The 23,967-nt window shown below is 45.3% G+C and overlaps 1 protein-coding gene across 1 annotated transcript in view; it reads right to left on the bottom strand.

Moving 5' to 3' along the window:
- The window catches only part of NPAS2 (neuronal PAS domain protein 2), a 55,888-nt gene that overhangs the window by 31,742 nt on the left and 179 nt on the right, over window positions 1-23,967 (bottom strand). Inside the window, exons 2-6 of the mRNA XM_082486987.1 lie at window positions 17,970-18,118; window positions 14,738-14,829; window positions 11,320-11,409; window positions 5,439-5,559; window positions 4,320-4,433 (exon numbers count right to left, since the gene is read on the bottom strand). Coding sequence (XP_082343113.1) covers window positions 4,320-4,433; window positions 5,439-5,559; window positions 11,320-11,409; window positions 14,738-14,829; window positions 17,970-18,118 — 566 coding nt within the window. The remainder of the gene's footprint in view (window positions 1-4,319; window positions 4,434-5,438; window positions 5,560-11,319; window positions 11,410-14,737; window positions 14,830-17,969; window positions 18,119-23,967) is intronic.

The following is a 23,967-nucleotide window of genomic DNA, read 5'->3' as shown; positions in this document are numbered from 1 at the left end:
GAGCTAAGCATTCCTGTGGATATTTTTCTTTGAGGGTTATCTTTATTACTTGCCTCCCCGCTCAGCCCTCAGGCAAAACTGGATGGGAGCCACTGCATTATTCATTGGTGATGCTGAAATGACTCTGCCCTTTATCAGGTACTACTGGTCAACAGGTACAGTGATGGCACTCGGCTCCCTCAGATGTTTGCATATATTCATCTCTCTTGTTAAAATCTGGACTACAGGACCAGAACCTGAAATATATAAAAATATTATAAAGAGTTCCTATTTGCAAATAAAAAGAAAAACCCTCATGCTCTGAGGAACTTCTGAGTGGCCCCTGGGCCACCTTCCCTCCTCTCAAGGGACTACTGAGTCTTCACGTCAGGTTAAAGTCCTGCTTTCCTCATTGAAGCTTAATTAATGATGATTATATAATCCTCCCAAATGGAAAATCAAATCTCTTGTATTTGATTTAGCACAGCCAGTGACTCATGCAGTCACTCCGCACAGCTCGTGTTGCTGTCGCGCTGCTCGGCTGCTCTCGCTCGGGCACAGCTGATTCGAGGGGGGCTCACCCGTGTGCGGGCGGCTCGTGTCGCACCCCTGGTGTAGGCAGAGCTGCAGAAATATCCTTGCGGCAGGGGTTGCGGAGTACAGCTTCCTGCACACCAACCCCGGGACCAGCCCGAGCGTGGACCCTCCTGCTCACCCTGGCACCAGGCTGTGCAGCTCCTCCAGCCTGCGGCTGTAGCTGAGCCCAGGAGCTCTAGGGACGGTGATCTGCTGAAAGACTGAACACATGCCGTGAGCTATGGGAACTTTCCCGGGCAATTTCTGGGGGCTGCACGTGCAGCTCCCTGCCCCTTCTGGGATGGGGGAAGATGCCAGTGACTGCTCCTCTGGGGCAGTAGCATGGGTTCAACGTAGGTTGTGCGTGATCTGGCTCCCTGACAGCAATCCTGGTGACAAGTCACCTTGCTAGATATCAGGTATTTGTTCTACTTCAGCAGAAAAAAAATTCTCTTTGGCATCTCAGCACAATGGCCTTTAAAGCCCCAGAGCTCCCACTAAAGTTAGGGACAGCAGTTAAGCCCCTAACTGGCTTTCTAAGCCTCAGTCTTTCAAATTAATCCATTCAAACCCATCCCTATATGATGTTCTTGGCCATAGGTCACAATGTGATTAACAGAGAAGGTATGAGGGAGGAGGGCGGGGGGCAAGGTGACTGGGACCCCGGCACGCGTGACCCCCTTCCCCCAAGTACCACCATTATATGAGCAATGAACAATAATAAAATGAGCCTAAGAAGGCGATATTCAAGAGAGGTTACGTAAAAGGTTATGTGGAAGTAGAATAAAGCTACTGGCATTTCTGTTGAAGAAGGCAAAAAAGGAACCTACCAATTCTTCGAAACATTAGCGAAGGTTAAGTGAGAAGGAAAGACGAAAGATTCATTAGCATTGTCACTGCCACAACCCTACATTAATGAGAATGGAATAGTTAAGTATCCTGATGAGATACAGCCTGGCCAGAGATAAAACAGCTTCCCCGGCCCCAGAGGCTCTGGGGTCCCTGCGGCAGGAACGCGCGGGCAGGGCGGGCTCAGGGTCTGCTCAGCAAACCGTTGGAAACAAAGGTAGGATTTGGCATCGGGTGGCTAAAAAGGAACGGTAGAAATTTGTATTTAGAGAAGAACATCCTGTATCAGTCTCCCATGTGTAAAAACATGCTAGCACTTCCACTGCTGTGAAAAGCTACAGGGAAAAGCATTCTTGAATACATTCATAAGGAACATCTCCTGCTAATTAAGCTTAATTTGCAATTTCTGTCTTTCTCCCCCGGCTGACTCTTTTCTTTAGCTTAGCCTCCTTCCTCCACAAACACCTCCAAAAAGTAGGATTTGGGGCCAGCTGATCCTATGCACGTAGGACAAGCGTTGCCCTGTGAGTGATACGTCTCCCCCCCCGCTCCTCCGTTGCCACCACTGTCTTTCTTGCACACTTGACCTCACGCCTGGAGAGTGGGTATTTATTTAATGGGAGGAAGAGGAGAGCAATTACTGGCGGGTCCAGCAGGTGACAGCCCTGGGGTGCATGGGCTGGAGAGATGGTGCCCCATAAGGGGGTGCCCTGAGGTGTGTGTGGCCAAGCAGAGGTGGGAACCCAGCCCACCTCTGTGCCCATCAGATGCTCAAAGGTGTCTGTGCCACAAGTCCTCGTGCCAAACCACAGCTGTTTTCCCCCCAGCCCTGGGGCTGGAAAGCTGCCCGAAGGGTGGCTGCGTTCATGCGGTGCTCGCTTGAGCTGATGTCCCCCATGCCTTGCTCAGGGTGCAGCCGGCTGACGCGAGAAGCCCGGTGGAGCTAATGACAGCCGCTTCGGAGGTTTGCACCCTTCTCCGGCTGCTCGCTCTGTCCTTGGCCCAAGGTTATCAGCTGAGTTTGCTGCTGCTACATCGTGAGTCCAGTGCACTTGCTTCTGCCTTTGCTGAGAGGTGTTTTTGTGGCTGGATTAGGAGCCAGGCTGGTGGGGGGTGGGCAGAGAGGTCCATGGGGGTGACCCCCGAGCAAGGGGGAGCAGTGCTGGGGACGCGCCGGTGAACCAAGTGTTTCTGTCAGTCTCTGCACTGGACTGGGAAAACTAAAGTCGGGATGGGCAAGTGCCGTTCTGTGATGGGGAAAGGGGAAGGGGGCCAGGCGGAACCATCTCACAGGACAGGGGCAAGGGACATCCCCTCCCTATCCACCGGAGGGTCAGACTGCGGCAGAGATGGGAAGAAAGTGGAAGAGGCAAAATAAAGTGGAAGATTTAGAAGAAGTGGCACAAAGGAAAAAAAATTAAAAAATTGGAGCAGAAAGCAGATGTCTTATTAGGAAGCTATAAGCTGGGGTCTTTGGAAAATGATCTGGTGTCTTCTGAAATCAATATGTTCCCATTTAGTTTATATGCATTAAGCTAGGGAAGCTATCTGTAATGCAAGTTTTCTCTTTCTTCTGAGAAACAGCCGCTGACAGAAATGCTGGGATATGAGATCCTAGTGGGTAAGAGGCCAATATTAAGGTCACTCCAAAATAAAAGGCTGAAAATCCTTGAAGAAAATGGATCAGAAATTCCCCTGGTAGAAATGTATCCTTATGAGTCAGCACCTGAAATCCGGTTTCTGCTCTAGAAAACAGAACAGCTTGGTGTGCGCGTCTGTCAGGCAGCCGCATTTCGCTTCATTCAAACTAGAAAGCATACAGGCAGTTACTTTTTTTTTTTTTTTTTATACAAATAAAGCCTCAAATCAGATGGCACCAAACAAGAAATACATATCTCCATCCTGCACGTCGGTTTCTATTCTAGTCATGTGGAGCAAGAGCAGAAAGTTAAATGGGGACAGGGACATTTTTTTTTCGCACTGTGGCATGCGGTTTTTGGAAAGCTCGGTGGGGAATTTTTTTGCTGAGGATGACCTATTTGGAACAATACCAGCAACTTTGGAAATGCCACTCTGGAGTTCAATCAGGCAAGTAACTAAAGCAAACTTGGGCAGGCAGGAGAAGGGAAAGTAATAAAAGCGTATTTCATTTCTGACACTAATGGCCGTGCAGCAATCTGTTTGTAAGGGAACGGGGTGAGGTGGAAATCTGCTCTTCATCCCTTGAAAGATGGTTTCCCTAGACTGACTGTGGTGCATTCGCGACTACGCTGACTGTATTTCTTTGCTTTTTTTTTTTTTTTTTTTTTGGTTTTTGGAGAGCATTGGGTTCTGCAGTGCTGGAGAGGAATGTAAAATGGCAGCTGGAGAGGGAGGCGGATGGAGGCATCCTCGGCCACCCCGAGGCCAGCAGCAGGGGACCCCTCACCCCAGCGCGGGGCGGTGGGGGCAGGCACTCAATTACGCGGCACTGCCGCCTTTCCCCAGAATTTCACAGAGAAAGGTGAGAGGGCAGATTTGGCAGATTACCAGTTCTGGCACAGAATTTGTGTTTACTGTAAGCCCGGATAAGGTAGAAAGCTTATTATTTAGCTGATAGGTGCAGGCTTAGCACGCAGAATTAGTGAGCACAAAGCAACCCTCTTCTGAACCTGTCGTTATTTGCAAACTTACCCAGAGTCCAGGATCACTGCTAACAAGTGAAGGGCAATAACAAAAGCAACTAACACAATTTCACTCTTCACAGGTATTCGTCCAGCTTTTGCGAATCGGCTGCGAGATCCATGGGAAGCAAAATTTACCCCATAATGTTAGAAACAGTCCTTTCAGTTAAAAGCCTGTCTTGTTCAATGGAGCAACACTTATATTTTATTTTACACAGCTAAAGTAACATTTATACAACAATTAAAGCTTACCATTGCTGTAAGACCGAAAATTTCCTACAAATTTTATGTATTCATATGTTGGAAATTCCTTTGGGTTCAAACTTCCTCTCAGAAGATGACAATAAAACTCTAGTTCATTGTCAGCTGGATTGTTAAAAGAAGAAGAAGAAGAAATAAATATACTATTTAAGCTAAACACAACCAACGGTGTCTTCCAACCCCAATCTTGCAACTGGCAGCACGAGAGCGGCTTCTTACCACTCCGAGCCCTGTACACCCATGGGCTATATACATTGCAGGATCAGAGCCTCTGCAAGGAAGCGCCTCGCAGGGACGCAGGTTGTCCAGCGCCGGGCACAGGTCTGCCTGGCGGACTCCCTCTTCTCTCACGCCACCTTCATCACAGGAGTTACGCTGCCGAAGCATCAGTGTAGCAAAGGAGAGAACTGGATCCTTCGTTTATAGCTTTTTTTTTTTTTTTTTTTTCTATTTTAGGCTTTTCACGACTCACAGCTGTTCTACATCTTGTGTTGGAAAACTATGCCTAATTACCTCAAAATATCTATTAAATTAGCTTTGGCATATTAGCTATCAGCTGCAGGTTTTGTATATACAGTAGATTAAGCAGCTGTACGTCTCATATTATTGTGTGTTTTCTGGTTTCCTACGTCTTACCTCCTAGAGTGAGTAAGGGTGAGGCAAGTAAAAGGGTTTTTAAGAAAACCAAAATTCAACTTGAAAAAGAATTACAATGATTTTACTTTTCAACTATAATGCAAACCAAAGGTATGTGACATTAGCACATCTCTCAACAGCATCTTACTTGAACAGGCTGAAATATCAATTAAGATGTGATTTGTCTCAGGCGAACTCTCAATTTCCATCGGCTAACCTATTTTCCTTAGCTGTCTCAAAAGATACGATATTTAATAATTAACATAACTGCAAGTAGTCTTAGCCTAGTAAAAAGAAAGGCAATGAGTGCCATCTAAAAATAGTACCAAAGGGTCATTCCAGGTGGCGAGATTTTTTTAAAAGGCTATGAACCTAAGTTTTATATTGCACATCACATAAAAAACTCTTTCTGAGAGAAAATTTTTGTCCTGCCCGTGCTTTTTCATTTACTGGGACAGATAAAATAAAACTTACTTTTTAGGTAATCCGATGAGGCAGAATCTGTCATAAGCATACAAGAAGATAACATCTTATAAATCTCTGAATGTTCTTGTTCTGGGAGGAAATTTAACAAATTCTGATCCAAGACATCACACTGCAAAGAAAAAGAACCTTTGAGAAAAATAGAAATATCACGACGAGCAACGCTTGCAGAAATGCGCAGCAATGTGGATATGAAGCTTGTGGCAGTTGGCAGTTTTTCCACTGATTTCCAGGGACTCCTGACAAAGCCTAAAACAGGGGGGAAGCTGCTGGGCCAACCGAGCGGCCGCTTCCCTGTGGGCCAGTTCTCATGTCAATTCTCAGCACTCAGCGATGCTCCTCTAATGTTTCTTAGAGACCACCAGATGCATCGGGTACGTCCATACAATTAAATGACGAGACCTGGGAGTGAGCTGGAAAATCATAGAATCATAGAATGGTTTAGGTTGGAAGGAACCTTAAGGATCACCTAGTTCCAACCCCCCTGCCATAGGCAGGGACACCTCCCACTAGACCAGGTTGCTCAAAGCCCCATCCAGCCTGGCCTTAAACCCCTCTGGGGATGGGGCTTCCAGAACTTCTCTGGGCAAACTGTTCCAGTGACTTACCACCCTCAGAATGAAAAGTTTCTTCCTAATATCTGATCTCAATCTACCCTCCTCCAGTTTGAAGCCATTACCCCTCGCTCTATCACTACATGCCCTTGACAAAAGTCCTTCCCCAGCTCTCCTATATCAGAAATCTTGATAGTGAGATTTGGCAAAGGAAAGAGGAGATGGATTTGTGCAAAAGGCCATGACCAGCCCAGGGTGCAAAAGACAAAGAGTCTACCTCAGGGTTGCCAAGAGGAAGGTCTCACTGTGTTCAGCATGGTGACTAACCTAACGATACAAGAGAGTATTTGAAAGGAAGTCCTGAGATAAAATGACCCTCTAATGGCATTGACTTACATCCATCCCACTTGAGACTACCTTGGGCTGAGCTGGCACACTGACACAGCTTCATGTGTCATCAGAGGAGCTGCTATCAGACTGTATAGTTGTGTTAAAAATGTGTTAGCCCTGTATGAGACTGGCGAGTTATTAACCATCATCATTTATTGATGTATTTACTTAAGATTGCACTTTGGTTTCCCTTTGCTTTCCACCCATGCCTGCTGTTCTGGGTGGAATCCCTGTTTAGAATAGTGAAATGCATTGAGTATACTTTGAAAATCAGTGCTGTGCTTTATACACTTATCTCGATGCAATAATATATTACTTTAGATTATTCAATTTTAAGTATTACATGTGCTTATTATTTGGATATTCCTTTTGTAATGAATACATGAAAATTATTTTTGTGACTTTAGTATATACCTCATAATATGCATCCTACTGATACTGCGTGTAATTCAGTTTATATAGACATGTATATAAACATTACATTTATATTCACACAAAATATAGTACATTGTTAACGTAGTTTTGGGCATATGAAGAAAGAACACCCGATGGGAAAATGCAGTGGTGAGTCCTGTTTAAGGCTTATGGTACAACCTCAGAAAAGTAATTTCTCCTTCTCATTCCCTTTCTACCCGTAAATGGTAGATAATGATACTTATCCACCAGTTTCACATAAGTCTTATGGGGGTTAATTAACATCCACTCAGCAGTAGGTGCAGGAGGACTACATGTGAGCTGTCACTGCTCCTCAAACACGTTATTGCTTCTTCAGTGACCTGAGGATGTACCACCTTTTGTCTTCATATTGTGACTGAGCTCGGATTCAAAACTTATTACCAGTTTTTGCAGTGTCGTTTCCATTTAAAGGGATAGCTGCAGAGGCCAGTGACTATGTGTATGGCGGGAGTTAGAAGACTTTTGTTCCACGCACTGAGTTCCACAGGGCGACCTCCTGCCCTGAGCACCAGCTACTCACTGATTTGCAAGTCCTGGCATTTATATTTTTTGCCGCCATTATGTACCATATCCAGAATTTAATGTTTGGTTTGCATCTATTCTGTTAGGCAATGCCTTTTTTTTTTTTTTTTTTTTGTAAAACGAGCATGAAAAAGATGATAAAGTATCTGCTTCCTACTGTGTTTCACAACTCTTGCCTCCTGCAGAGGTTAGGCACACCTGTAAAGCAGCGCACGGAACAGAATGTCTGGATCTTGTACGTATCAAGATTCCAATGTCCTTGAATCAATATGTTAATCAAGAATGTATCCACTGGTCAAATAGCGAGAAAGAAGCAAACATCCCATGCTCTCACTGGAGCTGTAGGAAATGCCAGGCAAGCTATTCAGAGTTAGTTCTGCAGCAGACCCAAAGAGCGTACATCTGGTGCCGTGGCAAAAAGGTGACCAGAGAGATGGACAAAATTTGATCATTGCAAACAAAAAATGCATCGGTTGGAGGGGAACAGTTTGCAGCTTTGTCTAATTATTCCAGTTATTCTGCAGTGGGCAGTTCTGCCCCGCTGGCAGACACATCCTCAAAGCACTGCTGAATGAGACAGGGAAAGCGGATGAAAGATAAATTACAGTGACTGTGGGTAGAGTGGTTGGATGAACTATGTTAATGCATATTTATGCTGCTAAGCTTGGAATCTACTCTGCACCTCGGAATCTGTGGATACCGCTAACAGAAACTTCCGAGTATTCACCCCTGATAGCTACGGCAGGCAAAGAAACGACAGCTTTGCATACATGGATGTCGGTCCGTTCTAAAAACAATACACAGTAAATTCGCCATAAATTCTGCAGTCATTTGATGTATAGCTTAAATATCTGTGCAGTTTCAACAAAACAGCCATACTCCAAAACGGAGCTCCTTCCTCTCCTTTTCATTGCTTTTTGGGGTGGTGAGGAGGAAATATGATGAGTTATTCCTGCTGCAGGGGAACCGAGCAGCATGGTCGCTACAGGAATGGGAAGGTGGAGGGCTGCAAATGAGGCAGGCTTCTTTTCCGTCAACCCAAAAAACCAAGATAGCTCTGCTCTTGTGTGCTGGGATTTGGCCCCGTATCAATCTGTATCTCCTGCACTGGTGCCCGTTGCTATCCTGTAACAGCAACACGCCAGGCGTAACTTTTGTACACTGTAAGGTGCTATGTCCTGGATTTTTCCACCCTTGACGTTTAACTTGAGTGCCCAACAGAGCAGAGCAGCTGCCTGAGCTTCACTGGGGAGCCCCTGGGGAGAAAGTCACCCCTCCCAGGAGAAGCTCAGCCCTGCCAGGGACCTCCTGCCTTTGCAGAGCCACCTCCCCACCAACCTTCGTGGACCATCATGTGGACAGGTGCTGAGTGAGGACCCCTTGGCTATGGGACTAAAGCTGGGTGAGATGGACACCGCTCTCCCAGTCCCTGAGCAGGTGCAGCACCTTCTGCCCGAGCCCGTGAACAGGACATATCCATGAGAAAGCTGCATCTGCTCCTGCAGGTTGGAAATAGTCACTCCGCTGCCTGTGTTTGACTGTTTCACTCAGCAAAGCAGGCAAGAAGGGACAGGGAGGACCCTCCTCCAGCGACCTGCATAGCCTTGGGGTCTTACCGTACCATCTGACTGGCAAATGCTACGAGTATGCTACCAGATTTCCAGGACTTCACTTCACTTCACTTCACTTCACTTCACTTCACTTCACTTCACTTCACTTCACTTCACTTCACTTCACTTCACTTCACTTTTCACTTCACTTCACCTACAGTCAACCTTACCCTGTGGGCTAAACCTCTCTTTACATCAACCGACCCTAGGTGTAGCCTCCAGATCTTGTAATAACAAACTATTTAGAATTACAACAGAGGAAGTTCGTGTCTGAAAATACTCCATGGAACTCAGGAAAGCTATATTAAAGAGAATTGGATATATTTGTTCTCAGCACCAGAGTCTTTCATGTTTTTAATAAAAGAAAATACATCAGATTTCTTGATAGGGGCCCTCAGAGAGCTCTGCTCCGTGTTCTGCCCGGTTTTGCTTCCCTTTCAGTGCTCAAAGCAGAAGATTTGAGAGTACTTTTTTTCCCTGCAGTCACAGAGGAGAAAGAATTGGTATTTTGTCCCTCAAACAGTGACTGAATTTAGCTTACAAATAGATCCTGGAGGTAAACAAAGTAAGCCACATCATAGATTTTCCTGAGAGCGCTCCGATCAGTTCTAAAACTTAAGAGGATATAAGGAAAGGGCAGCACGAGATCAAAACGCCCAGTGTGCACCTAACTGCACACTCAGCTGGGCCATGGCCGTAGCGATTTGCCGACCTCGGGCAGGCAGAAGCCCTTATTGCTTCCTCAGTTGTGGTCTCTGGGGTGCACCCAGTCACTCCGCATGCGTGGGCCGGTGGGAGAGTTGTTAACCATTATCCTTCCATAAGCTCAGAGAAGGTCTGTGGGAACTCCTGCCCCACCTCCAGCCCTGGCAGGGTGGTCCTTGGCTCAGGCTGCTATGTGTTTCTTCTGTGTGAATAAAAAATAAGGGTCATCCTTGTCCTGGTTTGGGGCAAAGGTTATCAGACAAGGCATGACTTTGGGACGGAGAACCAATTTAGTTCCTGACGGTCCAACTCAGGAATTATGAACCTGAATCCATCCATGTTCAGCCAGGGCTTAAGGTTTTAGGCACGGGGTCTGAAATGTGTCTTCTTGAAGAGCAATACTTTCCCGCAGCAGATCTACCGTCTCCACTAAAAATCAGTATTTGGAAGGGACAGCAATAAAACCCCCAAACCATGAAAGAATAAGAAATTCCGTGGAAATCAGTAAGTGAATGAAGCCCCAAGAGATTGCACAGAGGACAAGGGCTTTCTCTGCCTTTGAAGTGAAGGCAAATATCAGAAAATAGTCAACTGCTGGTTTTCTCAACTGTTGAGGATTAAAGAAAACTGATATAGATAGATTCAGTTCAATTTGTTGTTGCATAGCAATATTCTTGCATTTACCAGGAGCTGCCGCCTCTCATCAAGTTCCTTTCGTCTCAGAAGAAAATAATTTTTGTTCGTATTACAGCAAGGTAGCGTGTGTGAAATACATTTGTCTGGGTGGAAAACATAACGTGTTTGGTGAAAAAGTAAACGGGAGAAAAAGAATTGTAATTTTCCTAAGAACATGGCGGGGGGGTGGTACAATAATGATTTTTTTTTTTTTTTTTTGTCTCCTGGGCATGTATTTATTTGAGACCAAGCTACTAAAAATGAGCGTGAGGATTAATCCTTAATTATTGCGCTATTTCTCCTAGAGCAGCCTTGGCAACAGGGTTCGGAGCACTCCCTCTCCCCCGCTCCTCCAGCCCAAACCAGCACACGCAGGAGTGTCGCCCACAGCACGACCCGGCAGCCGCAGAGGAAACAACCCCTGTGTGCCGGACCCGAGCGCCGAGCATCGGCTCCACCAGCACCTCCCGGGAGCTTTTCCTCTTGGGAAAGCACAACTGAGCTGCGGGGGCAGCTTGGCGGTGGCCACCGGCTAACTCCCACTCCTCCGAATTCAATGGGGGTTTTGTCCTTTACCTCCCTGGGAGCAGAATAAGGCCCTTAACAAGCTCCTCGCTGGGCTGCCAGCGGCACTGGTGCTATTCTCCGCTGGCTTAGAAATCAGAGATGGAAAAGGATCAGGCAGGTCATCCCGTCCCTCCCCTGGCCGGAGTATTCCCGCAGAGCTTTTTCCATTCAAGCCGACGTGGCTCATAGCAACAAAAACCTGAAGGGTGTGAATCAGGCGGAGAGAGAACAGAGCTGATCGACAGCAGCGCACAGCATAACGCAGGGACGAAACTCCTCACCGCATTTTCAGGAAAACGCCGCCCACTCACCACCCTTTTTACCTCTGTTTCTAAAAACGCAGGGCCCGATCCTACGATGTGTAGTAGAAAAGCCAACGCCAGACTTACTCACCGGTAAATGCCCTAGAAGAGGTGTGATGCTGTCAGACACGTAGATGATGCTTCCACCTGTGGTTACAGCTATAATGAAGCCATCTAATGCCTAAGGAAAACAGACAAGTGGAGAGTGTTTTAATAGGGATGAGGGGTGTAAACAGGGCGTCTCATCGCGTGTTGATCAAAACCGCTCGACTTCAGCACCGTACTGTTATCGAGTTGTAGGAACGTTATCTCAAGTTGCAGAGCAGTGGTTCTCTGATTTCGCAGTCTGATTTAACTTTTACAACACTCTTTGTAGTCTAGTAAAACCTACTGTTGAAGCAACAAAGGGCTCACAGGAACATTTCATGTCTCAGTTTTTAAATTAATCACACATTTTAATAATGCAAAATGACTAAGACTGAATCCCTTGGAAGTTATTAAAATGAACATTTGAGCTCTGTGTAAATATCAAAGGACGATGAAAGGATGCGGTCCTATCTCAAAATGGTACTTCTCTGCAAACCCCATAGATCTCAGTTTGTATTAATGTAACATTGTATATTACTGGGCTTTCATGTAAGTAAACGCAATACAAATGATCAAATAATCCTTAGCCAGAGTTTTAATTGAGTGATTTATTTTAAAGGTCGTGGTATTAGATAACTCATTCCAAGAGAAAGTCAACCTCCTGCAGAATTTCTTCCTCGCGTCCGTCCCACCTTGCGGTAAGCCCCTTCACTCCTAGGACTGAAGGGGAATGTCAGCCTTATCCCCATCCTCTGCACAGGAGCAATTTCACCTTCAAAATTAGTTTCTTCTTTAGTCTGGGCTGCAAAGTTTTGAGCTAAATCTCGTTCAAAGTTAAATCTAGGTAGATTTCCAGGTCTAAAGCAACGTTTCACCTACTCTGAGCAGAACTCCCTCCCCTCCCTCCCTAAATTAAGAGTCAACAGTAGGTGCTCAGAGACTATACTAAAACCTTCTTGTAATAGAGGAGTCACTGGTGAAGCTCCCAATGCCTTCAAGGGGGTCCTCCCTGTCAGTTCGCTGGTGATCTGGAGGCGGTGTTGCCTGCAGTATGTGAGCAGTACGGGCCCCGCCAGCACCACTGAATCAGAGCAGAGTTCGACTATGGTCCAGGGGCAACACCTGGCCAGGAGACAGGCGTACTGCAAACAGCCTGATCAGGGTGCCACGGCATTACAAAACCCTACTGCAAACCCAAGGCATGCCTCCAAGCCAGGCTCGCAGTTGATCCTGTGAGCCGCAGCACATCCATCCTCCCCCCCCCCCCCCGCCACCGCTGACTTCAATAAGGGAAAGAATTCTGAGAACACTGGAAAATGCTAATTGTTTTTCAAATAAAAAAAAGGAAAACACAAAGCCTTGAATAAAGACACAAACATATGTTCCTTTTTCCAGAGAACGCTGAGCACCCACAACTATTTAAGTCAATGGGAATCTGCTGGTGCTACAATCCTTTGAAAAGCAGGTCAATAACTTATACCCCAGTAGAATAGCGTGTGTTTAGCATCTCTGAAAACCCTCCAGCTGCTATAGTTAGTTTGATTTTGTTAATCTAAGTGCAGAGAATATGTTTTTCTTCAGTGCAGTACATTCGAGCTGTTTTCTAAAAAAGCTTGATAGCTGTTAACCCATAGAAGAGAGCAGTGGTTTTACAAGGCAGCTGGATTGTGCATGTTACTATGGTGAAGGTGGTTATTTTGTTTTGTTTTGTTTTGTTTTGTTTTGTTTTGTTTTGTTTTGTTTTTAAATCAAGTCTTTATTTCATATCCAATGCAAATTATTCAAAGTGACTCACATCAGAATTTTGTGGTAAAATCAAGTTAATGTATGCATACATGGTTCTATTTTTATTTACTCACAACTGGTCCTTCCAACAGTAAGATAGCATATCCCTTTTCAAAGATTTCACTACTGCAAGAGTCCTAGATGGACAAACATAGCCTAACACCCACCCCTATGTAATTTGAAAACAGCCTTTTCAATGGGGTAAGAAAAGGCCATTTTCAGGAAAGCTGATGTATTATCGCAGTCAATTATGCTCTGCCTCTTTTGAACCAGTGCTTGAAAAAAACCTTCCCATCTTTTAATAACAGGACAGGAAAAACTTCAAGCAGTCTTGTCCAAATGTTAATAAAATAAGATTAGTAGAAAGGCAAAAAAGAAGAGAATGATGAACAGCTGGCTCAACAGGACATCCCTATACCCAATGTTATCTTGAAGGGCATGGAAAATCACAGTAGCAAGAAGGTGATTTATAAACTGGGAAACCAAAAGCAACTGTTTTAATCTAAAATTGTACGGCATACAAGTAGAATCAACAAAGGCCCAGCTACTTGGGACAACTACCAATTTATTGCTATCCAAGGGAAACATTTCACTGCAGACTGCAGGAGTTCTGTACGTTAAGTTCCCGCGCACTGAGATGGGAATCGGGGGTTGATGGTGCAACACGAGCAAAGCGTCTCTGCACGCTGAACCAAGGGAGTCTCATCACAACAAACTGCAAAGGCCGAGGGGCCACCAGCCCCTGGGAGCCAGCAACACGCCGCAGCTTCATGCCACCCCTTGGTGGGTCAGGCTGCTCCCCCAACATCCCTCCCTGCCTGTGGCCAGAGCCTGGATCATGCCCCATGTTCATGTCATTTGTGGAAGGAGGAAAAGCTTGTTCTCGAAGGACGCTATGGGGCAATGCAACCTCCACATGTTTAGTATGGGAGAAGATCCTCGCTAAAGCAGGTTCTAGCTGTTACTGAGAGAGAAAAATACATTTTAGCAGCTCATTTGCATTTCATCTCGAACCTACATAAATGCCATTGAGTCACCTCCCTTCAAATCCCAGCTAGCATTAAAAGCACCTATAGTATGATTTAAAGGTAATTTAAAAACTATCGCTGCAAAATAACCCTGCTCCTGTTAGAATAAAAAGTGTTTGATAAGGGCCTTGAAAATCATTAGAGTGGAAGTATTAACTGTATCAAGCCAAGAGGAGCCATCAGCTTTTATCTGCTTGTACAGCACCTAGCACTAGAGGGATGCGACTGTTGCTTTTTAGGTGCGAGTCTTGCATAAATATTAAGTAATAATAACGCCTTCCAAGAACAGGAGGGAAAACTGCCGCGTGCCCTTTTCCTCACCTCTGTTTGTAAAAATAAAATGCAACCTGTGATTTGAATGTCTCCCCGGGATTGCATTTCTTGGGAGTCCCCGCGCAGCTTTGCAGGCTGCGGCAGCGCGGCGCAGCGGCACCGCCGAGAGTGAAAAGCAACATGTGGGGACTCTAATCCCTTGTCCCACTGACAGCTCCGCTTGACGGCCAAACACAGCAGTACCTTTTGGAACTGCAGATGACGTTCTATTCTAGACAACGTTGGCATTTCCGTGACCGCTAGACAAAGTTAGGAAAGGTATATAAGCATGTTCACCTCCAACATCAGCTGGGTGAATTCTTCGTTGCTGAGAAATGAAGGCTTCCAGTCCTGCTGAATTTCAGAAATCTCCGTCTGTGCCGAGACTTCTAGACAAATAAAACATTTTATTTTTTTTTTAAGTTCAAAACAACTTGTATCTTGCAAGCCTATTATGAGTTGCTATGAAAAGATAGAAATCGCCTTTGTATTAAGAAATTTCAGTTTTCAAGCATGGGTTCTGCATACAGAGGCAGTAACAACTATTTAACTGAGCCCGATCCTGCAATGTTGTCCTCATTTTTTACACAGCTCAGATTGAACTGACTTCAGTGGGAACCTGTATTCACATAACCATTGGCCTCAATCAGCATTACTTACGTATTGATCAAAAGATAAAACCACTTTGCATGAAATTAAAATCAAGGCAGGGATTAGCACGTGTCAAATTGATATTTCCAGTGTACAGCTTCCAAATTAGGATGCCAGAGAGCTAGGGTTCAGGCTGCAGCTTCTGTGCCAAACAGGGAGCAGCAAGAAAACTCCTTCAGAGGAACCTCAAAGGGCCATGAGCTCAAACAGCTCTGCTCTCCAAAATGAGCGTTTGCACCAGCCTTGCACTGGACCACTGGCATCTCATCCTAAATCCTGCCTGGAGAGGAGGGTTTCCTGCGCCCTCAGCCCGTGAGGACGTCCCTGCCGTGTAAGACACCGTGGGGGTTTTGCCCCACCGTTGGCCAAGCCTGGCCCGGCAGCAGCCTGCGGTCGCTCACTCCCCAAGGGCTTTCCGTGGAGGGGTGCAGGCGCACCGGGGTAACGAGTCACGGGCACTGAAACCAGGGGCAGCTGGATGCACCGTGATGAGCCATCTCATTCAAAAAAACAGCCACCTGTGTTAGCTCTACCCGAATAATGCATTAATAAGCTTGTCAGACAGTGTTGTAGGGGACGGATCTTAGAATTTAGAGAGACTTGCACTGGTTTTGTTCACTGCTCACTCCGCTTGTCTGAGTGCTCCCTCATTCAGCACTAGTAGTGAGGGGACGCTGAGTGCAGCCTGTCTTCTCCTTTCGGTGCTACCTGCTAATTAATCCTATTGATTAACACTTCCAGAGCATGTAATACCCAATGCTCCCTATTCGGAGCACATAGGCAAACTGGCCAGAGAAATGCAAATGGCTAAATGATATTAAAGACAGTAAATTTATATCAGTGCCTCTGCACATTGTCACCAAGAAAGAAATCAAAGCCTCCATTCGGGCTTTATTAACGGAGATGCTGCCGTCTGCTTCCACCAGCTCGTTCGACTCGCTTTCTGCACTGCTGGGGGCTGTCACTGAGAGCACAGGGGGTGTCCACAGCCCCCATGGTCTTATACAGAGATTTCAAGAACAGAGTAAGGAAAAAGAGAGATCAGCCCCCGCCAGATTTTTGTTATATAGTCTCAGAATATAGGATACTTTCAGCAGATCCATAGCTTGGAAAAGCTGATATACACGAACCAGCGACTGTTAGAAGAATTACTTGAGATTTGGGAGATTCTCTGGATTATAAAGGAGGAGGCTGTTTATGAAGCAAAAAACCTGAAAATTGACCTCCTCCTCCATTATAACTAAAATCTTGGTTTAGCCTACTAAACGAAAAGGAAATACGATTGAATAAACCGGATCCAAAGTATGCTGAAGATAATCAACGTTTTTAAACACTGATGCTTTGTATTGTATTGTGTGACTACTAATCTAGTTTAAAAATAGATACCATTTGCTTATTTTAGCAAGTGCACAAAACCCAGTCACAGTTTGACCCAACTGCTGTGGAAGGATTTGTGACTGTTAGCTTTCTTTTACCTAGTTGTTCTTCCCGAAATGAAGTGCCTTTTGGAGTAAATTATTTGGGCTATCAGCTACACTTCTCTACACTTATTCAAACCTCGTGTGATTGTTCTTTGCTTGGCTTTATAACTGAGCGTATTCGCGTTCTCCTTTACTCTGCCTTGGGCAGCTAAAAAAAAAAAAAAGATATGTCATTACTGTCATTTTTTAATAGGTGTATGCAATTATTAAACTTTGAGATGTCCTAGTCGTGCCCTCCTGTATGAAATCATCTTGTCTGTGGCAGAAATTCGTTTAAGGAGAAACTGCACTCTCACAACAGTACCACTATAATTATTTCCTCAATAAGTTTGACATTGGTTACTCCGTTACCTCGGGAGTCATGATATAAGAGTTTTCATGGCCTTTTCCATTACACCCAGAGTCCTCTGGGGAGCGAGGACAGGAGGTGCTGGATGAGGGAAGGTGAGCCTGGTGATGCGATGCATCAGCTTGCAAGAGCCCTTTCTGCTTTGCGGGACCGGGGATGTTCTGCTGAAGCCTCTTCCTCATAGGAGCAGAGCAAAAGAGCCCCATTTTAAACCAATGCCCTGATTTATAAGGGAGAAGTGTTTCAGTTGTCCGCTGCTGGTGGATGTCCACGCGTCAAGGAGCCCACAGCGCACGTTCCTCTCACCGACCGGAAACTAGACCAACCAGACTACATCAGCAGGGTCAGAAATCTCCTCTGCCTTCTGTGAGGGCGTACGTGTGAGGGACTTAGCTGTCACTGCTGCGGGCATTTTAAAAAACTAAACTCCTGGCTTTCTGAGGCTGAACTTTGCTATTGCAACTGCACGCCGTGCAAATGTGATGTAGCTTCTGCTTGTGCAAACTGGGTGAAGCACATCAGCTAGCTGTGGATGCAATTTGCTGAAAGCGACTTCAAAAATTGGGGTCTTTTCTGGTCTGAGTTTTCTGCTTACTGTAGAAAATTGAGTCCTGCACAGTCCAGTGAGGAGCTGCACGGATTGCTTCCCTGCATTTTTCTGCGGAAAAGCTGGGGCGAATGCTTTCTTCTGCTCAGAATACTGCAAATTTCAAGGAAGGGAATCTTCCCTCCGGCCCCAAATCTCTCTCGTTCAAAGCATTTCTCTTCTTCACAGGTGCCGCAGGGCACTGCTGTCCGCCTTCCCTCGGTTCCTGACATTCACCCCCTTCTCTAGCAGGTTGAGAGTCATCCTCAACTAAAGAGCAGCCAAAGAGATGGATTTGGGCAGCACAGTGCCTGCAAATGATCTTTTTTGATGAGACAGAAAAAAAATAATACCTTATGTCGGCACTTTTAGGCCCCTTGAGCCATTCCGATAATCACTGAAGTAAACGGGATATTGTAGCAACCGTCTGGCAAGTGCATGAAGAGCTGCAGTAAATCTTACCGTTGTGTTTCTGCAGAAAGCCAATGACTTTTTCCAGCACAGTAGTTTTGTCCATTTTGCGAGTGTTGCCTGGAAGCATGGAGCTGAGCTCTTTGATGAGAACATTGAACTGATCGCGCCTCTTCTTCTCAGACTTGTTACGCGAAGCCCTGTAGACAGGTTGAAAAGAAAAAGGATGAGCAGACCAAGAGGGAAAATCATTGTGTACCTGCTCTTTGCAATGTATACACATAGAAATTAGCTTGCTGTGTGTCTCAGTGTGTGAAGATTGACAGTGGCCTCCAGCAAAGTTGCAGGGACAAGCAGTAAGCGACTGTTCCTACCTCCTGCTCTTGTCTTTGGGCCCTCTTTACAGTCCAGTGGGGAGATGGAGGTTCTGGGCTGCCTCTAGACACTCTGGTCAAGCCTTTCAGGTTGGCATTAAGCCTGTAGGTGAAGGAGCTCTGTCCAACTCCTAGACATGCTCAGGATCTTGAAAGTTCACGCAGCCTCTGAGGAGGCACTCAGAGCAAGAAGAGATAGGAATACTGTGAGAACAGTAAAATCGTCCATAAAGGAGAAGAGTGAGGATTGGTAAAACTATGCGTCATGCCCGTCTGTGGAGTCTTAGGAGGGAGGGACCCTGGTCCTGCAGCTCAGCCATTGTACTGGAGATGGCTCCACCTAGAGGGACCTGCCTGCTTTGGTCACAGGTCCTCTGGCTACCTCCAAGCTGGCTTACAGAGAGGAACTGGGCTGTTGTCTCCAGTCGTTAAGACCAGAGACCTGAGCAGAGGTTGCTACAGCTCCCATCTAGTTCACGTGCCACCTAGTTCAGTCTCCTTTCCAAAGTGACAAGGGCAAGCAGGAGGGAGGTCATCAGCACGTCCCATCCCAGTAGGGACCAGGTCTGAGACTGGGATGTGTTCCAGGACCTGGGGGCTCAGAAGTGCTAGCAGGGATTCCCTGCTTGTGCCTGATCTCTGTGTGCCACTGGGCAAGTTGCTTAAGGTCATGGTGCCCCGACCCTTTAGGTGTAAAACGGGGACACTGCAGCTTTCTTTGCCAGTCTTGCCTGTTCAGCTTGCAGACTCCTCAGAGAGACCCTACTTCTGCTGCTGTGTTTGAAGAGCTCATAGGAAGAAAGGACATGATTTCATTTGGGGTGTTTTGGCACCATCATAATGCTGTCATTAAGGCTGTCGATAATCTTTTCAGTGTGTGCGCTTTATTTTTTTTTTTAATTATATGTCAACCTATACACAAGCAAGTGTTTTCTGAATTGAATATGACAATCATTCTACTCAGAGAATATCACCTAGACTTCTGTAGCCATGTGAAAATAGAAATAAATATAACCCAGAAGGTTTGTTTGTTCTTCTAAAATGTCCTCAAGCAGACAAGATTTGCCTTGTTCATTACGTAAAGATCTAAAAATCTGGTTACATGTAGACAGGAAAGAAAAGCCAAGAGGACGGTTCTCACTCTGAATGTCTCAGTCCCAGATAACTCTGCTGTACTTCACAAGCGGTTCTGGATGCACACTGCTGAAAATCAGAGCAGAATTTAGCCCAGCGTCTACATCCCCCCACAAGGACCAGGATGGCAATAAACATTTTCAGCAGAGAAATCACTGCAGGGGCTTCTGGATGTTACTACTGACAGAGGGGTAATTTTTGTTTGTCTTGCTCTCAACCCTGAACACACTTGGAGATACGCTGGATAGAAGCCAACGCTTGATTATTTTACAGCTTTGAACACAAGAGATTGGGTGGATACTGCCTGACTGATTTCAGCCTGTTCTTATTACAGTGCAAAAGGCTGTCAGAACAAGATGTGAAAAGCTCCAGCCTTATCCTATTTCTGTACAGTTCAAGGGGACGTTAAGAACATCAACATTTTATTTCCTTATAATTCAATCCTCAGTTCATTTTAAGCTCAAAGGGTCTTGATGTCCCTGAAAATAAAATAAAACACCAACCACCTATAGGGAAAATGTTGCTTTTTCCCCCCAAAATAAAGATGCCTTGACAGAAATATAGAGTATCTATTTTTACCACTTGACATTTTATTCACAAAGGAAATACGAAAACTCGTCTAGTGGAAATAACTCTACGAAGATCTGAATCAATGATCACAGTCAAATTTTAAAAAGGAAAGACATGAGAACACCCCCCACCCCCCCCAATTAGGTCATCTAACCCATCCCTGCCCAGTTGTATATGCTTTGTTCAGTCCAGTTGTAATGTCTTAAATAACGCAGTTTTCATCGCTTCTCTTGGAAGACTATTCCCTAGCCTTGCTTACTTCACTTCTCGGGCATATCATTTACAGTAAGCCAAAACAATCTCTGTCTTAAATCCATACTATTCGTCCCAGTTCTCCTCCCTTTTCACTACTCAAAAAAAAAAAAAAAAAAAAAAAAAAAAGGCATATCCAAGGGGAAGAAGGAGACGCAGTATGAATAAAATCTGGATTTTTAGTGAATGCAGCTACAGGCAATACAGGACAGCTTGAATTCAGAATGATCAAAATCACCCATTTAAAATGTGTTCTAAATAGCCAGTTTTATTCTCTTGTATATTTGCTGCTTGTTGTCTTAAAGACAGACTGATACTTGCTGACTAGTAGCCATTACATCTTGCTGATTTACAATAAAATGTGACTTTACACTAAATTTCGTATTTCTTTTTGCTGTCCAGTGGGATACATTATATAGGCATCAAAGCAAGTAACCACATCACATGCCTTCATTCAGGTTCTTAAATTTACTTTTTATTGGAGTGGAAAATGGCAAGTGGCAGTCCTCATTTATTAAGCACTTTCTGATGGTTCACTTCAAGCTGGTTTCAGTTGGAATTTGGAATTCAATTGAATTGCAAAAAAATTACTTTAAAATAATTTACTATTAAAGAAAATAAAAGAAAAACAGATAGAGAAAAAAGAATAAATTTATAAAACAAAATAAACCTTGTCTAGCATTAAAGAATTGAAAATAAAATTATGGTTCCTGATCTTCAGAAGATCAGAAGACCTCAAAGAGGTCTTCGATGCTCCCATGTATGGTGCCATCACATCCACATTTTAGTCCTCAGGTCTTTGGAGTGATGTAGTGCCTTAGGGAGTCAGAGGATGCAGAATGGGGCTTAAAGTGACCAGTGTCATGAAGGAAGAGCTATGCATCTTGGCCAAATACTAAACATTTGGCCCAGGGGTGGGAGTGCAGGTGCCTCTCCTCGGGAGAGGACGGATCCTCTTCTCATGTTTGTATAATACAACCTGTACGTGCCTAATAAATTGCAGCAGATAGTGAATGATGCACATGTGTGTCTCTGACCTGAGAAACCCAGCTCTTGGCTTAAGTCCATCCCCAAAGAGTTAGATCCATCAAGTTCCAGTCTCACCTACTTTTTACTCAGAAAATGAAAGAAGAGAACAATTTTCTTGGCTTTTTGTCTCCCTCTTGTGTTTCTAAGCACTGAGGGACCCGGTCCTTGTATGGAACACAAGAAAACAAAGAAAACGTTTCCCCTGTGACATAGGACAGATAAGAGTCCTCAGTTTTCAACACACAACAAAATATTCATCCACTGGCTTCTCCCAAGTTTGACTCTCTTTAAAGCTTTGGAAGAAAAAATGTAGCTTTTAAATGAGTCTGAATGGTTTTAGGTTTTTTAATTTTTTTAATACTGTAGTAACTTTAGACCTTTATGAAGCTTCTCATGATTTCAAACTTAATTTCAGATTTAGATTTATTTCTAAAAAGCAAAAGGTACTTAAATTACAATTTCAAGAAGCAACTTCCTTTTTATCTTTTCAAAGTTATATTTCTTTTTTATCCACCTTGATAGAGGCCTGCCCCAGGGTATGACAAAAATTCCCTCCAGGAACAAACGGCATGATAACCATACCAGATGGCGATGACAATTGCTGATAGCGAGGATACGTGTTATCCTATTTTTTGTCTTAGATGGATTTATTTAATGCATTCTTTTTTAAACAATTAGCACACAAATATCTTGAAGATAACCAGGCTGTAAGGGTGTGAAGCGGCGCTGCAAGGTGGGCTCCCTTCCCCTGCTCCCTCCTTCCTTGATCCTGGGGCTCTGGGGATGCATGACACCTCCCGCTCTGCTACACCCTCTCCCACGAGCCAGGTCTAACAAGGACAAGTGTAAGGTCTTGCCCCTGGGAAAACATAATCCAGAAGTGCAGCACAGGCTGGGATCTACCTGACTGGGCAGCAGCTCTGTGGAAAGGGACCTGGGGGTCCTGGTGGACAACAAGCTCAATATGAGAGAACAGTGTGCTGCAGCGGCAAAGCAAGCCAAAAGGATGCTGGGGTGCATCAACAAGGGCATCACCAGCTGAGACAAAGAAGTCATTATCCCACTCTACTCAGTGCTTGTCAGGCCACACCTGGAATACTGTGTTCAGTTTAGGTCCCCCCTACACATAGAAGATGTGGACAGGCTGGAGAGGGTCCAGAGAAGGGGCACAAGGATGATCAAAGGACTGGGAAGTCTGCCATATGAGGAAAGGCTGAGGGAATTGGGTTTGTTCAGCCTTGAGAAAAGAAGGCTTAGGGGAGACCTTATCACCACGTTTCAGTATTTAAAGGATGGCTACATGAAGATGGAGACTCCCGTTTTAAAAGGAGTCACATGGAAAAGACGAGGGGTAATGGGTACAAGTTACTCCTGGGGAGATTCCAACTGGACACAGAGGAAAATTTTTCACAATGAAAACAATCATCCGTTGGAATAATCTCCCCAGGGAAGTGGTGGATTCCCCAACATTGGACACATTTAAGATTCAGCTGGACAGGGTGCTGGGGCATCTTGCCTGGACCGTGCTTTTGCCAAGATAGGTTGAACCAGATGATCCTTGAGGTCCCTTCCAACCTGGTATTCTATGGTTCTTGGGAGGCATCCCTTCCCTAAATCCACCCTCTCCCCTGGCCCCAGGTGCCTGCCTGCTTGACTGACGGTTGGGCAGAGCTGCACGCAGAGCCGTACCCCGTGTCATCCCTCTCACACCTGTGAAGCCCCCCGTGAAGAGGGGGAGCAGCAGGGCTCTGGGGGCTGGCAGACCCCTGGCCTCAGTGGACCAGCCCTCGCAGGGGTCAGGGGAGGCAGTTGGCTCAGCTCTTTGCTCCCGGTAGCAAAGGCAAGCCTTCTGCCGCCTGAGCGTGCACGCGCGATGAGGAGGGAGCAAAGGGGAATGGTTGAGCTCGGTTGCAGCCTGTGCTGACCTATATTGGTGAGAAAAAGCTGCGGGGAGGAAAGAAGTGGAGAAGGAATCAAAAGAGATGAAACTGGATCAACTAGTAGTGCCTGGACTGGAAATACTCTCATTAGAGGGAACCGAGAGGGAAAAATGTGGGCAACCCATGGCTCCCTCTAAAACAAACTGCAGGCTGCGGGAATGATAACACATCCAGAAAAAAACCCCACACCTCAAATGCTTCCAAACAGTATTTCTGCAGATGCCAGTCAGATCTGACTGTCATTAAAAGTTTTATTGTCACGGGTCTTCTGCCTTGAAACACACCCTTCCCCTCCCCACAAAGTGTTCACAACAACTTCCCACCAAGTGGGACTTGATGATGGAGTGCAGAATGTATGCAAATAAAGGTTTGTGTCAGTTTAGGGCTGACACAGCACTTCTTTTTGTCCTTCTCTGCTCTGAACGTAACTTCTGGGTGTTTTCGTTACCGTGAGATAGGCATTGCTGAATAAGTGACCATCATCATAGGGAAAACCCACCTTTTTTAGTGCTTTTTCTTTTGCATTTTTTTTTTTTAAACCGACATTTTTATACACTTGAGAAGCTCAGATGATATATTATAGCAGCAGGGGTATGTTGTTGGTTCTTCAGTTCTCGTGTTCTGCCGTAATGTGAGGGAAACGATCAATGCCTTGGTTTTTTTGATATTTTCCGCAGGAAACATTGCTACATTATTTTCTTCTTACAGGGTAGCCAAGAATAGGAATCTGTGCAATGGCAGTTTTTCAAG

The sequence above is a fragment of the Vanellus vanellus genome (assembly GCF_965231255.1).
Source record: "Vanellus vanellus genome assembly, chromosome: 1".
NCBI lineage: Eukaryota > Metazoa > Chordata > Aves > Charadriiformes > Charadriidae > Vanellus > Vanellus vanellus.
The sequence above is the reverse complement of the archived record's forward strand: the minus strand, read 5'-3'. Positions and strand labels throughout refer to the sequence as shown.